Genomic DNA, 15,098 nt, shown 5'->3' with positions numbered 1-15,098 from the left:
AAAATTAGGTCCTACAAGTAAATAACTGGTAAAGTTAAGAGTCAACCTCTCCTACCACCTTGCCTTACTTATTGACTCTATTTATGAAACCAACTAACATAACAAAAGGAAATCTTAAGCAACTGGTCAAAAGCAAGTCTATTTTGGAGTTCCCGTCGTGGCTCAGAGGTTAACGAATCCGACTAGGAACCATGAGATTGCGGGTTCAATTCCTGGCCTTGCTCAGTGGGTTAAAGATCCGGTGTTGCCATGAGATGTAGTTACAGGTCGCAGACGCGGCTCGGATCCCACGTTGCTGTGTTCCTGGTGTAGGCCGGTGGCTACAGTTCCGATTAGACCCCTAGCCTGGGAACATCCATATGCCACAGGAGCAGCCCTAGAAAAGGCAAAAAGAAAGAAAAAAAATTGTATTTGTTCATAAAAAAAAGAAAATGAAAAATTATGCTGACTATTCCATTTGCACTACAATCGAAAACAAGGTAATTTTACTATTTCAACATGCTAACATGTTAAAGAACATGAAAAAGACAAGGTCTTCTCATTGTGCCATACCTCCAACCTGTAACCCTACATGTGAACCTTCATAATAATGAACTACTTTGTCATAATAATGAAGTCAAACATGTCATAGTAAGTCCAATCTATGTTAACTTTGTAATAACATTTTTTGTTGTTATTATGGTACTTTTAATTTAGCTTACTACATACAAAAACTCTATGCTAAGCACTTTATAGACATTATTTCTAAACTTCACCTTGAACAGAGCAAATGTTAGTTCTATTTGGTAAATGAGGACTCTGGCTCCCAGAGTTATAAGACTAGCCTAAAATTACCCTTCCAATAAATGAGGAAGCTGGAATCTGAATTGAAGGCCAAAGTCCATTTTCCATTAATGATAACAAATCACAATCTTGCCTCTATTTAAATAAAGCCCTATGTACTAATTTTAAAACATTTTAAAACATTATCATTCTGCAAACTCTCAATATGTACTTCTAGAAAGAATTTAGTTCTGAAATAACCATTAAAATAACCAAAAGTTCCTCCTTTTTTGTTAAAATACATGTAGTATAAATCTGATATAAAACTATCACATAAGATAAAATTTTTTCTTCTAATTAACAACAAAGAAGAAACAAACCTGTGTAGTCTTTCCAGACCCAGTTTCTCCTACAATCAAAACTACTTTATTTTCCTTAATGATTTTGACAATTTCTTCTTGTTTCTCAAACACTGGCAGAGACTGCCTGAAAGAATCAAATTCAGATTCTCCTCTTTTCACTGGAATCTGAGGTATGCCATTGTTGAGTCGCCCACTTGTCTTGCTCATTTCTCGGTTTTCTTTGAAAATGAATAAAAGAACAAAAAAAATTGTGATAAACAATGGAAAAAAGTTAAAAACTAAAAATAAGTAACCTCTAATGTTATTTAAGAGTTCCTTCTCTACTCAGTCTACATAAAGTTAGCAAGCAATGCTTCAACTGCTGGACTCCTACGCAATATGAACTCCTACGCAATATTTTTAGAGAACATGCTACAAATTTCACTATCAATTAGAAGTCAAATTTCTCAGAAGTATTTCTGGCACAATGTTCAAAATGAACAAAAATCAGTAACTCAAAAATCACTAAAAATAAATAAAATTTTGATATCCTAAAATGACTTTCAAGGTTGTTTTATCAATTATGATACAGAAAATTATAATTTTAAAGTAGGAAGCAATGTTGTACACAATATGAAAACATATACGAAAAAGCAAAAAAAAACCTATGTTTAAAGTGAGCATGTGGAGTTTTCCCTTCGTGGCTCAGTAGTAAGGATGTAGGTCACAGACACGGCTTGGATCTTGCATTGCTGTGCTGTGGTATATAGGCCAGCAGTTGTAGCTCTGATTCGACCCCTAGCCTGGTTCCATATGTCGAGGGTGTAGCCCTAGAAAGCAAAAAATAAATAAATAAATAAAGTGAGCATGTAAGATTATGTAATCATATAGAATAATGTATGTACATACAGGGTCCTAATGCTTAACAAATCTCCTAACTGTGCATTTTAGACAATATTTATATTTAACTAAGAAGATAGGAATAAAAAAGAAGCATGATATGTTTTACATTCTTCACATAACTCAAAATATTTTGTGGCATATATTTTTAAAACTCCTTGATATCTAGGACAATTTTACATTCTGCAGACCTACTCCAATAACAGAAATGATACACATTCTGTCACTGCAGGTAGTAAATAATTTTTCTCATTAGAAAAGTTCTTTTTCCAAACAGTAAAATCACAACTTCGGTTTATAACCTAAATATATTATTTATCTACCTTTAAGCAAGTTAATGTACTGAAGACTCTGTCCTGTCTCTTACCAGATGCTAAAGCCCCAATTCAAAATCTCACTCATTAGTGTGTCATGGCACAGTAAAATAGGAAAGCCAGACCTTGGAGTCAAATCCCAGCTGTGCAGTTTACTGGCTGGTTGAGCAGCCTTGAACAAATGATTTAACTTCTCTGAGCCCTGTGAAATACGGGAAATTCCTCCTTGGAAGGGTTGTTATGAGGCCCTACGTAGAGTTTAGTGTATAGTCTAGCACAAAATAAGTGTTCAATAAATGGCTAGCTATTACTGTAACACTGCATTTCATTCCCAAATTTTCATAATTCTTAAACATTTCTAACTACTCAAATTGAGAAATCTTACTTCATGTTCATTTTTAAAAATAAATTTTATATGGAAAAAGAACAGTAATATAATAGGATAAACAAGAAAGCTCCCCAGAAAAATACATACCAGCTTCAACTGCAAACACATTTCCTCTTTCTGTTTTAGGCAGAAGTTCAGTACGCTCTTTATTGGTGACAGGAAATCTTTGAATTAGGCTCCTAACAGCATGTTTTGTATTATGAGTCAAATTACAGGTCATCATTGCATGAGCTGTTTCTGATCCATCTTTCTTCTTCACAGTTAGGTATCTATTTGCTCCCTTTCTGAATATTAATAAAAACCATTTATTTACTATATATAATCAATTTGTTCACATACGATGTATGCCTACTTAGAAAACATGTTTCAAACAAAACATTGAAAAAGATCAAAATGCTTTGGGATAAGATGATGAAAATCCCAAAAAAAAAAAAAAATCCATAAAGAGGAGTCTGGTACTAAAAACTGGTCATAATACCATGTTCAATTAAAATTCCAAAATGCTGCAAATTCAGTTTTAAATCAGCAAAAAAGGCTTACTTACCCTTAAGTGTTAAAGTTTGTCTTAACAGGTTTCATGGTGGATGAAACGTGACCAGTTAATACATGCTGGGAAGCATATACAGGGAGAAAATTAATCTGAACAATACGATCAAAAGATGTTACAGTTATGGTTCACTGTCTAGACTAATACATCCCACTGAATGTTTCCCCAGTATGCTGGTAATGTCACACCCCCATGAAAACTTGTTAAGAAAGCCAAGTTTAGTGACTAAACCAAAAAAAAACAAAAACAAAAACCACAAATCAGCATTACTACTAAGTATTTTCAGATGTATATTAGAAAAAAAAATAAATCTTTCAAAGCTGCTGACTCTAGCCTTCAAATAATAAGGCAATGATAAATATACAACTGTTGTTATTACTTGATATAGGTATACTGTTTTCTTCAATTGGTCCAGGACTGACCTATGTCTTTTATGACTTCTGTAGCTTCAAGATTACTGAGTACAATGTTATAAACACAGGAAGCCCTCAAATGTATTCTGAATGATTTCATAATACACATCTTGTAGTGCAATGTAGTACTGGCAAAGAGATCAGGGTCTGAAAGCACATGAATGTGGATTTAAATTCCATCTCAACAGCTTACTTGCTGTGGGACCATAAGTAAATTATTTAACAGTTCTGAGCATAAGATGATGATGATAATGATGATACCTGCCTCAAAGGACTACTCATATGCATGTAAAAGGCAGTACCTGTTACAGAGTCATCACTATATAAGTAAAAGCTATTATTGTAAGTATAGTCAGGGGAAAAAAATACCACTTCTTACATTAAAAAAAAAAGTTACCCAAAACATTTCATAAAATGTTTTACCATTTGTTAATGCCACTATCACATTATAGAAATGAGCAACAGAGCCAAAAATACAATGAGAATTATATGTATATATTTCATAATTCTCATTAGATTTAAATTTTTTCAATATCTTAAGAATAAGAGAAACGAAGACCAACCTATACAGTTTTAGCTATTTAAGTTTTCTAAGTGAGGCTTTTAATTTATCAAGATTTCTGCAAACTCCTTAATGAATTATAAGTTTTCTAGGCTTTATTATAAGTTTTCTAGTGCTTAGTGATGCTTAAATGATGGCATAAATAAGAAATAATTAAAATTTAACCTGTTAGAGAAATTGTATTCATTTCCATAGCAAATCAGAATTATTGGATTTTAGAGATGTACTGTGTAGTAGGTTATTTTCCATGGACCTTTCTGAAACTTCAGTAACAATTACTAATAAAATTTTAACTATGGAAGGCCAGAAGTATGCTGAAATGAGGACTAAAGCAAAAGTCAGGAGGCCTGTGTTTAGCTAGTGATAATCTTCCAACTAACAGCTATATAATCAAAAATAAATCAATTTATTCTCTGACACAGTATACTAATTAATTTTAAAATCTCTCATATTTCTAGCAATTCCAAGATGCTTTAATTTTCTTAAAAAATCATCTCAGGAAAGCTCTGCTATATTTCATCTTTAACTTTCTTTTATTCACTCATTCAATCATTTATCATATACTGAGTACCTACTGTGTATCAGGCACTATGCTATAAGTTAGGATTTAGAAGTTGTGGAAAATATACTCTTTTTAAATAAGCTTACAGGAGTTCCCACAGTGGCTCGGGGTTAACAAATCCGACTAGGAACGATGGAGTTGCAGGTTCGATTCCTGGCCTTGCTCAGTAGGTTAAGGATCTGGCATTGCCGTGAGCTGTGGTGTAGGTCGCAGACTTGGCTAGGAATCTGGCGTTGCTGTGGCTGTGGCAGAGGGCGGCAGCAACAGCTACAATTAGACCCCTAGCCTGGGAACCTCCATATGCCATGGGTGCAGCCCTAGAAAAGACAGAAAAATAAAATACAAATAAATAAATAAGCTACAACTGAAATTACACATCAGATTGAAATTTCCCCACCAATAGTTGCCTAATAATAATACAGCACTAACATATAATAACTCAGACTAAACAAATGTGAGTATTTAGCCATTATCATTTAAAATTTACTGAATTCAGTTTGAAAATGGATAGTGCAGAAAGACATCAACCTGATAGTTTTTCTTTTAGAAAGAAATTCTACTTGTGGCTATCAGTGCTCATTCCTACCCCATTCAGCATCACAGTAACACATATATATAACTGAAAAATTAGTGAAATTTTAGCAAAATACTCACTGTTGTGAGGATAAAAATATTCAATACAAGAGAGTTATCCTACTAGGCAAAATGACACACTGAGAGCTCCTATGCTTTTATTCTAAGCAACTGGCACTATACCTTGTTGAAAACCTAACAGTCCCCTTTCCAAAGCAAAATTAACTTGAAACTACCTGTATGATGTGGAAATAATGCTAGATAAATGAACTTCACAATAATTTTTTTTAAATAATAACATGTAAGCCCCACATGCTATATTTAAGTATAAAAGTAAATGGACTAAAGGTACAAATAAGAACTTTCAAAGGGTAAAAGTAATCAATAAATGTTATAATGAAGTTCTGATATTTCAATACCTTCTTCCAATTAAAGAAAAATTATATAACTAATAAAATTTGATGCAATTTTACTATTAATGTCTCAATTTACATAGCGTGATATTGAATAATTCACCTCAAATAAAACCATATACTTTGCTATTCCCCACTTTACAAATTTGAAAACCATTTAAAAATCTGCTAAAGAGACAAAATCTGAAACTACTTAGAAAACTCACAACCACCAAGGAGATAATGTCTCTAATTTGTTGATGTCTAGTAAATACCTAAAATTTATTTGTCCTTAATTTTGTACTCCCATTAGGTAGACAGATGCAAAGACCTTACTCCAAACCATTCTTTCCACAATACTATAATACAGAATTGCTAGTTTGCTAAAGTTTGCATCACATGAATTTGTGGGGTTTTTTATGATTACCTAGAAATTAATAAACCAAGTTAACTTTGTCACTAAACACAATACTTACATGTCATGTTCACTATGTTTGCAGTAAACTTTTTTATTTTTGTGACTTCATGTTCTATAAGCAATTCAGAGATAAGATTTATCTAATATTTCTGTTTTAACTTCTCGTAGTTCCTAAAACATTGCTATGAACGCACCATGAACATCAAAAATTAATTAGCTAAACATTATATTCGACTACTGGCTCTGACACTTGTTAGCTTCTGTGATTTGAGGGAAATTATTTCATTCCTTTAAGCTCAAAACACCTCATCTATTATATGAGGACCAAATATAAAAAAATAGAACCTACCATAAAAGACCATTGTGAGGATTAAATGATGTCTACTTAAAGCACCTAGCACAATGTCTGTTCACAAGAGCACTTAATAACTGTTAGCTGCTGTTATTATTATTACTGCACACTGTAGTGTTTTATTTTAATAGATAACAAAAAATCACTAACAAAGTTCACCACTTTTAACTTATTTTTCCTATTTTAGCTAGGAGAAGAGAAGCGAAGTGCAGTAGGCACACTTCAAGGGCAGGATGTAAGGGAGGCAATAACACAAAACTGAAAGGGGACTTGTAAGATAGAGTCTCCCTACGCCAGGGTGAATAGAACACCTGGATACCTATTAAGCAGCAACTTTAGCAATCACAGGATAACACTACGGCAATTTCCCTGGACAATCTGCTTTCATACATTTTATATTTTCCCTTTCCACAGTTTTTAACAAAGTTCATTAATTGTAAATTCCACTTTCTCTAATTTTGACTAAGGAGAACATGAAAGAATTTTGTTTTATTCATGAACAAATCAAAGTCTCAGAAAAGTGTGCGCTTAGAACCAAAACACAGTGACTTCGGTTGAGGGAAAACAAAACAAATTATAAGGCAGTGAAACTTTTGGTATGGGAAAAATTCCGTAGAATTTCAAAGAAAACTTTAGGATATAGCAAAGAACACAAAAGGAGGCTATTACTCCAACAAGAGTATTTTCACCAAAAGATGAGCAATTATAAAAAAAAAAATTTCAAAATAAATTTAACTCTCTTAAGAGATGAAACACAAAATCCAACACACAAGGCTTAATTCTGAAAGAAAGGAGAACAAAAAAAAAAAAGTGATGAGAAAAAAATTGTAAATTATGACACAGTAATTCTAGAATCTATTTTTAAAATCCTTGTAAGAAGCTCAAATAAAACTACACAATCACGGAATCTTAGCTAACACAAAGAGAATAACTTCTTCGTATTTTACTTTTAAGAAGGCACGCCTGGAGTTCCTGTCCTGGCTCAGTGGAAACAAATGTGACTAGCATCCATGAGGACACAGGTTCCATCCCTGGCCTCACTCAGGGGGTTAAGAATCCGGCGTTGCTGTGAGCTGTGGTGTAGGTCAGAGATGCACCTCAGATCTGGTGTTGTGGCTGTGGCCAGCAGCTGAAGCTCTGATTCAATTCCTAGCCTGGGAACCTCCATATGCTGCAGGTGCAGCCCTAAAAAGACAAAAAGAAAAAAAAAAAAGAAAGAAAGCAGGCCTTTAAAAAGTTAAGGGACATAACCAAAACTAAAGAATGAAGCAAAGAGAAACTGGGAGTAGAGTCCAGGTTTCCTGACCCTTCCTCCACACCAGGTGGCCTCTCAAATAAGGTACCAAGGAACTATAATACCAGGCACAAAAGGAAAAAAAAAAAAAAACAGAAAGACTAGCTTGTTAAATTAACAACATTGATCCCAGGGTGAACAGAAAAACCCATGAAATATGTCAGGTACAAATCATCATAGAAACGAAAAAAGGATTTAAGAAGTATATTCAAAGTGATTTAGTTCTTATGTATATGTAAAAAGAAGGAAAGGAAAGGATAACTAAATAAACATTGTACTAGGTTTGGTCAAAGATAAGAAGGGTAAGGAAAAAGCTAGGATATTTACTAAGAAGAGGGTTTATCGGGCATTAGGTACAGACAGGAGGAATGAGATAAGTAGGTGGGGTTGCCTTGCTTCCCTTAGCGTCTTTCCTTTCTCCTCTCTCTGTCTCTTAAATGTTTCCTCATCGCCTTTTTTTGTCCTAACAACTTCTTTCTTGCTGTCCCCCCTCCAGAATTTTTTTGCTTTCTGGACCATCCCTTAAAGGGTCATGTGACTTAACAAAAGTAGAGGTAGTCTAGTCTAATGGACTGCTCTTCTAAGAGTAATTTCTAATGGTCATTTCTAAGTTGGCTGTTCAGAATTCAAAATCTATTTAACCACAGAAATGATGTACCTACAGAACTGGTCATTTATAACAGATGTTTCCTAACACAGGCCTACAATCTCTTAAACCCAAACAGCTCTGAAAAGTGGAAGATTTTTGTAAGCGTGTAGCAACTTCATTTGGCAGCAAAGCCTTAATAAAGCGACATGAAGTCATTCAGTCTTAATCTTAGTGTGAACAGTCACACATTTTCCAGTCATATATTGACATGTTCCAAAGACCCTAATGCCTTTCTAAAGGCTGAAAAATGGACAAAAGATTGTGGCCCTGTATCCTATTTTTATTTTCAAGTGCAATATTTTACCTACGTAGAGGACAATAATACAGGTAGAACCTAATCAGGATTCCAACACCAGCCTTGGTAATGTTTAAAACGCACTTACACCTAAGCTAAATCGCCTATCTCAGTCAGTAATGTATCACCATACTCACATGCAAGACATTCTTTTCTTTTTAGCACCACACCTGGGGCATATGAAAGTTCCCAGGCTAGGAGTCGAATCAGAGCTAAGGCTGCCAGCCTACACCAAAGCCACAGCAACTCGGGATCTGAGCGGCATCTGCAACCTACATCACAGTCAGAGCTCACAACAAAGCCGGATCCTTAACCCACCGAGGGAGGCCAGGGATCAAAGGCCTCCTCATGCATACTAGTCGGGTTATGTTAACAGTGAGCCACAATAGGAAGGAACTCCAAGACATTCTTACCTCAGCTACTTTCATCTTAGGACCTTCTTATCATTTATTTATTAATATATTTACTTAATTAGGGATCTGTTTTCCTTCCTCTTAACCTAAAAACTAGAAGTTGAAATTTTTATCTTTTTTCTCCCCAGCTCAATAGTTCTCAACCAGGAGCAATTTTGCTCCCAGGGAACGTTTTGGAAATGTCTAAAGTCATTTTTGGTTATCAGAACTGGCATCCAATGGGTAAAGGATAGGTATACTACTAAACATTCCACAATGCACCAAACAGCCCTCCACAATAAAGAATTATCACTTTATTATTATAAAGTAAAGAACACCAACATGGAAAACCCCTCCTCTATATCAATTCCACCATTCTTACTCCCAAAATGAAATAGCTCCACAGAACTTTAGAGTTCTTCAATTTGGATGGCTCAAATAACTTTCCCCTCTATGGATCAGTGACCTTCAAGAAATTTATAGGTTTCCTCCTGTTCCTTTTTATTTTATTATTTCTCATCATCAGATTCTTGACACAGTATGAAAGAAAACAATGAGCATGTATTTTAAAGTTTAGCACTACAGTACAGTAGCATTAAAAGAGGTAAGTTCTATAAATACATTCATTATCTTTAGTCCATTCATTCTTCAAAAGAAGTTTTAGTTTCTATAAAAAAAGAAAATACATTTCTCAATGCTCAACTTCAACTTTTAAAACCATTTTTCTTACATCTTAAAATGTATCTTCTTCTTCCACCCTCCCAACCAGGGAAAACAAAAAAGGAGATAGAAGGAAAAACAAAGAGTTAAGACTGGTACAGACATGAATCAGATCATCTACACACAATGTAATTGAGGAGATGAATCTAAAACAGTAAAAACAATTACATCAAAAATATTTTTCTCAGTAAACAATTTTTTTAATTAAGAAAAGTTATCAGCTTACCCTTTACTTTTAGAAACCAAACCAAGAGACTGACTCAATCGATGAATAAAGGCTCTTTCTGTACTGGTCAAAGAAGAAGGAAATTCCATTTCTATGAAGGAAAAAAAAAAACCACAAAGTATCACTTGTGGATTGGCAATTTTCTTTTAAGGAGCTTCTACATATACATATATAAATATATATATGGATATAAAAATATGAAAAAACATAAAAGCATACAAATTTATTATATTTTATGTGAAAAGTAGATACAAGCATAAGTTGGAGAAACTGTGGGTTTGATTCCAGAGCATGGCAATAAAGCAAGTCTCACAAAATTTTTTTGTTTTCCCAGTGCTTACAAAAGTTATGTTTACACCATACTATAGTCTATTGAGGGTGCAATAGCATCACGTCTTAAAAACACACACACATATTGGAGTTCCCATCATGGCACAGTAGTTAATGAATCCAACTAGGAACCATGAGGTTGCAGGTTCCATCCCTGGCCTTGCTCAGTGGGTTAAAGATCCGGTGTTGCCCTGAGCTGTGGTGTAGGTTACAGACCCAGATCGGATCCGGCGTTGCTGTGGCTCTGGCGTAGGCCGGTGGCTTACAGCTCCGATTAGACCCCTAGCCTGGGAACCTCCATATGCAGAGGGAGCGGCCCTAGAAAAAGCAAAAAGACAAAAAATATATATATATATTAATTTAAAAGTACTGATAAAAAATGCTAACCATCATCTGACAGAGCTACCACAAACCTTCAATCAGTAAAAAGCACAGTGTGAGCAAAGAACAATAAAATGAAGTGCAATAAAATGAGGCATGCCTGTATTAATTAACCACTAAATGGCTACCAGAGTTCTGATTTAATAACACTTAAACCTAAATGTGTTTAAAAAAAAAAAAAAAAAAAAAACCTCTCAAGTTCACTGAAGACTATTCCTCTTTTGCAGAATCTTGAGCTGGTATAATAACTAATTAGCATATAGTACTATCTGACCTTATTTCTTACTTGCTTAATTAACAAAATGTTTATTTCCTTCAATGATGAGGCATGCTCAAGTATTATGAATTTTGTCTTTACCTTCAAAACTGCGTAGATATCACATTTCATTATCTCAGACTAGGTATGATGTTTTATATTTCTGGGGCTTCATCTCTGTTTAATGCAAGTTAAGAATCAATCATTCTCACCAGATTTTATTTCGTTTTCTGGACTCTAAGCTTCTAGAGCCAGGAGTCCTCTATTTAGACCTGAAAATCGGAATGAGCACTCAATATACTGTACCGATCACAGGCTGGCTTGTCGGCTCTGCACTGCGTGACCAAAGACAAGCAGCTTTCTAACCTTAAGAGATGGGGAAGACGTTTCCTCTACCAGAACAAGTTTAAATTTTTTTTGTGTTTAGCATGATGCTTCCAGGATTTAAGCAAGGTACTACATATTGCCACTGCATTTATTTGTCTGATTTCCTTCTCTAATTCCGTAACTTAAACGTGCCTCGATTAAGGCTACCACCACCTCCTTAAAAAAAAGGGGGGGGGGGGAGGAGTTTAACAATACCTAAAAACGGTGGCCAAGCTGCCTAAAGGCCTATCCCTGGGGCAAGAATAGCCTCCTGCAACGAAGTAACCTAATTTTTTCACCTTTGAACCTCAGTCAAGAGTCCAGCAACTGGGCAGTTCGGCACAATTCCCTAGGCGGTTTTATACTCGGATCCCGACCCCCGACCCTCGCCCCGACGGCCCCGGTCTCCCCTCCCTCCGGTGAGGCAGCCCCTTCCCACCGCCCGGCCGGGCTTCGAGGAGGCGGGGCAGCCGGCAGAGTCCCTGTCGGGACCCTCACCTCTCTGCTCTCCATATCGGAAGCGCTCCAGAGCGATGTTGACCGCGATCTTCACTTCTTCGTCTATACGAATATCCTTCAGCCCCTTGGCCCTGCCACCACCCCCAGGACCACACGGCGCGGGGCCACCTCCGCCGCCCCCGCCGGGAGCCGGCGGCCGCGGGGAGACGCTGCTCGGCCTGGACATGGCCCTGAGGAGATGTTCTCCCCGCGGTAACGCGGCCAGGCCTGCAGGCTGACGGCCAAGGACGGGGAGAGTGGGCCTCGTGGGCCCCTGCCGGAGGCTGACGGCTCCACAGACAGCTTGCGCCGACAGGACTCTCCAAAAAGACCCGGGTCTCCTCAGCAGCGGAAGAGATGCTTGCGCCACTGGAGCCCAAGCCGGGCGCAGAGCGCGGGCGTGATGACGTCACCAGAGCCGGTGGCGCCCGTGACCTCAGCGCGCAGGCCGCTCTTGGCCTCCCTGGCGCTGCACGGCATCCCTAAACTCTCCACGGTTGTCTTTGGTTCCCCAGCTACCCCCGCACCAAGAGGCTCCCCATGGTTCACTTATTCCGTCGCTCGCTATTTGATTAAATACTCTATTAATTCATTCAGTAACCATATGTGGGCTCCTACTACATGCCCTAATACAGTGGGGAACCAGACAGGGTTCCGGATCTCCTGGAGTTGGCACTCTAATAGGAATAGAGTTGCCATATTGAGCAAATAAAAGTTATGGGATGACAAGTTTATTTGAATTTCAGATAAGGAACAAAATTTTAATACAGTACTTCCCAAGCAATATTTAGGAGTACATGGGGTAAAGAATTATTCATTATCTAAAATGCAAATTTAACCAAGCGGCCTTATTTTATCTGGCAATCCTAGATGGGAGTGACAGACAATAAACAAGGAAGGCATTAAATGATAGTTGTTATAAGTGCTTATGAGATGATGGAATAGGAAATGGAACCCTTTGGTTTGGGAAGTCAAGGAAGATTATGAGAATGTCCATTTGCTTGCAGATAATTCTGCTAAGTAAATCTAAACACAGTCACCCTAATTGCTTCCACGCTGGTCTTCCCATGATCCATTCTCCAAAGAGCAACCAGACAACCAGAGTAATCGTTTTAAAAATACAGTTGGCCCTCAATATTTTCAGGTTCCTTATCCATAGTTTCAACCAACCACTGAACAAAGATGTTTAAAAAAAAAAAAAAAAAAAGAATTTTTCTGGAAAGTTCCAAAAAGCAAACTTGAATTTGTTGTGTACTGCAGCTATTTACATAGTATTTACATTGCTTTAGAGATTATAAGTAATCTAGAGATAATTTAAAGTAAGAGGATGTGTGTTGGGTTATATGCAAATACTACTGCCATTTTATATAAGGGACTTGAACATCCTTGGATTATGGTATTCTCAGAGGTTCTGGAACTAATCCCTAAGGACAGAGACAACTGTATAAGCCAAGTAGGATAACACCACTACATAAAGCACTCCAACTCACTGCAACGATAAAACACACTCAATTCTTTACCATGACGCTCAAGAGCTGCCTGATCTGGACTCTGTCTACTTTCGTAAGTCTTGTGTCCCACCATTCTCATCCTCACAGTGCTCAAATGCACTAATTTCCTTCTGTCCCTTGAATACATTAAGCTCATTACCACCAGGGGAACTTTCCACTTGCACGGTCTCCTCCTGCACATGACAGTCTTCCTCCCAGTACTTCATACGGACCCCTCTCTCTCATCATTTAAGCCAGGATTCCATCTCTTACATAGAAAGGCTCTCCCATATCAACCCATTATCATTTACCACTGTTTGAAATTATTTTGTTTATTTATACGCTTTATTATTTGTTCTTCCCACTGTAATATAAGCTCTTTAAGAGCAGAATCCTTATTTATCTTGTTTCATCAGCAGTTAGAACTTCATGGACATACAATAAATATTTATTGGTTCTCCATACTGTAGAACCTGGAATTAATATTTTTTGGTCTCTGCTCTTTAAAACCTTCTTCATAATCCTTGGGATCCTAATCAATTTGACTGGCTACTAAAAAGAGATCTGGATAAGCAGAAATGGGTCCTATATCCTGGTCTTGGCATGGTTACCAGTGAACTGTATGAACATTTTCTACTGCATTGATTTCTGCGTATCCTAATTTCCTTAGCTGTGTGATAATAATGCATGACATTTATTAAGTGTCCAGGGGCACTATCTTTATTTTTCCAATCATCACAAAACCATATAAAGTAATTACTCATGATACAAATGAGGAAACAGGCTGGATAAGGTTAAAAACTGGTCCAAGATTAGTTATAATTAATGAGGTGATGGAAACCAAGCCCAGCTGAGCATGAGACCTAATATCATTCCAGGAAAAAACATAAATTGAAGAGAATATCTAATGCACAAAATATATTGTGACGAAACTAAAAACATTTTATATGGGGTCAGACACAGACTGCTTTCAATCACATCCATAAATTCTTTATTCCTCCATTTATTGGCTCCATCATTTATGAGCTTTGTGACTTGACTACTTTGCCTTCTGGGTGTCAAGTTTTTTATCTGTAGAATGGGTATATTTAATATTCATTTTACTGGATTATTGTGAATATGACATAATATGTGACTTCATGCATAGCTTTAATGTGTTTCTTGCCTTCATTCTTTTCTTTTTGAATAAATACCTAAATGTTTTTATTCCTAGTACCTAGTAAGGATATGGAATATGTTCATTGCAATAAAAGAGAATGCTTGCCTAAAGTTACAGAGAAGTAAATTATAAAATTAATCAAATTCTTCATTACCTAATATTTTTTTATGCCCCTAGAAATTTCTGGTGCTTAGAATTCACTAAAATTCTACTTTTCACAGGTGCTTCAGAGAAAAATTAAAAGTAGGGAAGACATGGAATATTTACCAATGATTTCAAGTTGTTTTTAGTGTTATATAGACCTAAAGTTTTAATATTTGTTTTTATCACCTTATAGTTATGGCCTTGTGCAAGGATTTAACCTTGTTATGCTTTAATTTACCCATCAAAAAAATGTATGTGATAAAAACACCTATAATACAGTGTTATTACGGGAATTGTTAGATTATATTACCTTCATGCAGATGAAATACTTAGTATAATTCCTGCCTTATCCTTAGCATTCAGTACTAACTAGA

At 36.3% G+C, this 15,098-nt stretch overlaps 1 protein-coding gene across 2 annotated transcripts in view; it reads right to left on the bottom strand.

Moving 5' to 3' along the window:
• The window catches only part of YTHDC2 (YTH N6-methyladenosine RNA binding protein C2), a 64,176-nt gene extending 51,856 nt beyond the window's left edge, over positions 1-12,320 (bottom strand). For both annotated transcript variants that reach the window (XM_047778435.1, XM_047778436.1), the window contains exons 1-4: positions 11,932-12,320; positions 10,101-10,191; positions 2,793-2,989; positions 1,143-1,342 (exon numbers count right to left, since the gene is read on the bottom strand). In XM_047778435.1, coding sequence (XP_047634391.1) covers positions 1,143-1,342; positions 2,793-2,989; positions 10,101-10,191; positions 11,932-12,118 — 675 coding nt within the window. In that variant the 5' untranslated portion in view covers positions 12,119-12,320. The remainder of the gene's footprint in view (positions 1-1,142; positions 1,343-2,792; positions 2,990-10,100; positions 10,192-11,931) is intronic.
• Positions 12,321-15,098: the final 2,778 nt, after the last annotated feature.

Source organism: Phacochoerus africanus, chromosome 4, assembly GCF_016906955.1.
Source record: "Phacochoerus africanus isolate WHEZ1 chromosome 4, ROS_Pafr_v1, whole genome shotgun sequence".
Lineage (NCBI taxonomy): Eukaryota > Metazoa > Chordata > Mammalia > Artiodactyla > Suidae > Phacochoerus > Phacochoerus africanus.
The sequence above is the reverse complement of the archived record's forward strand: the minus strand, read 5'-3'. Positions and strand labels throughout refer to the sequence as shown.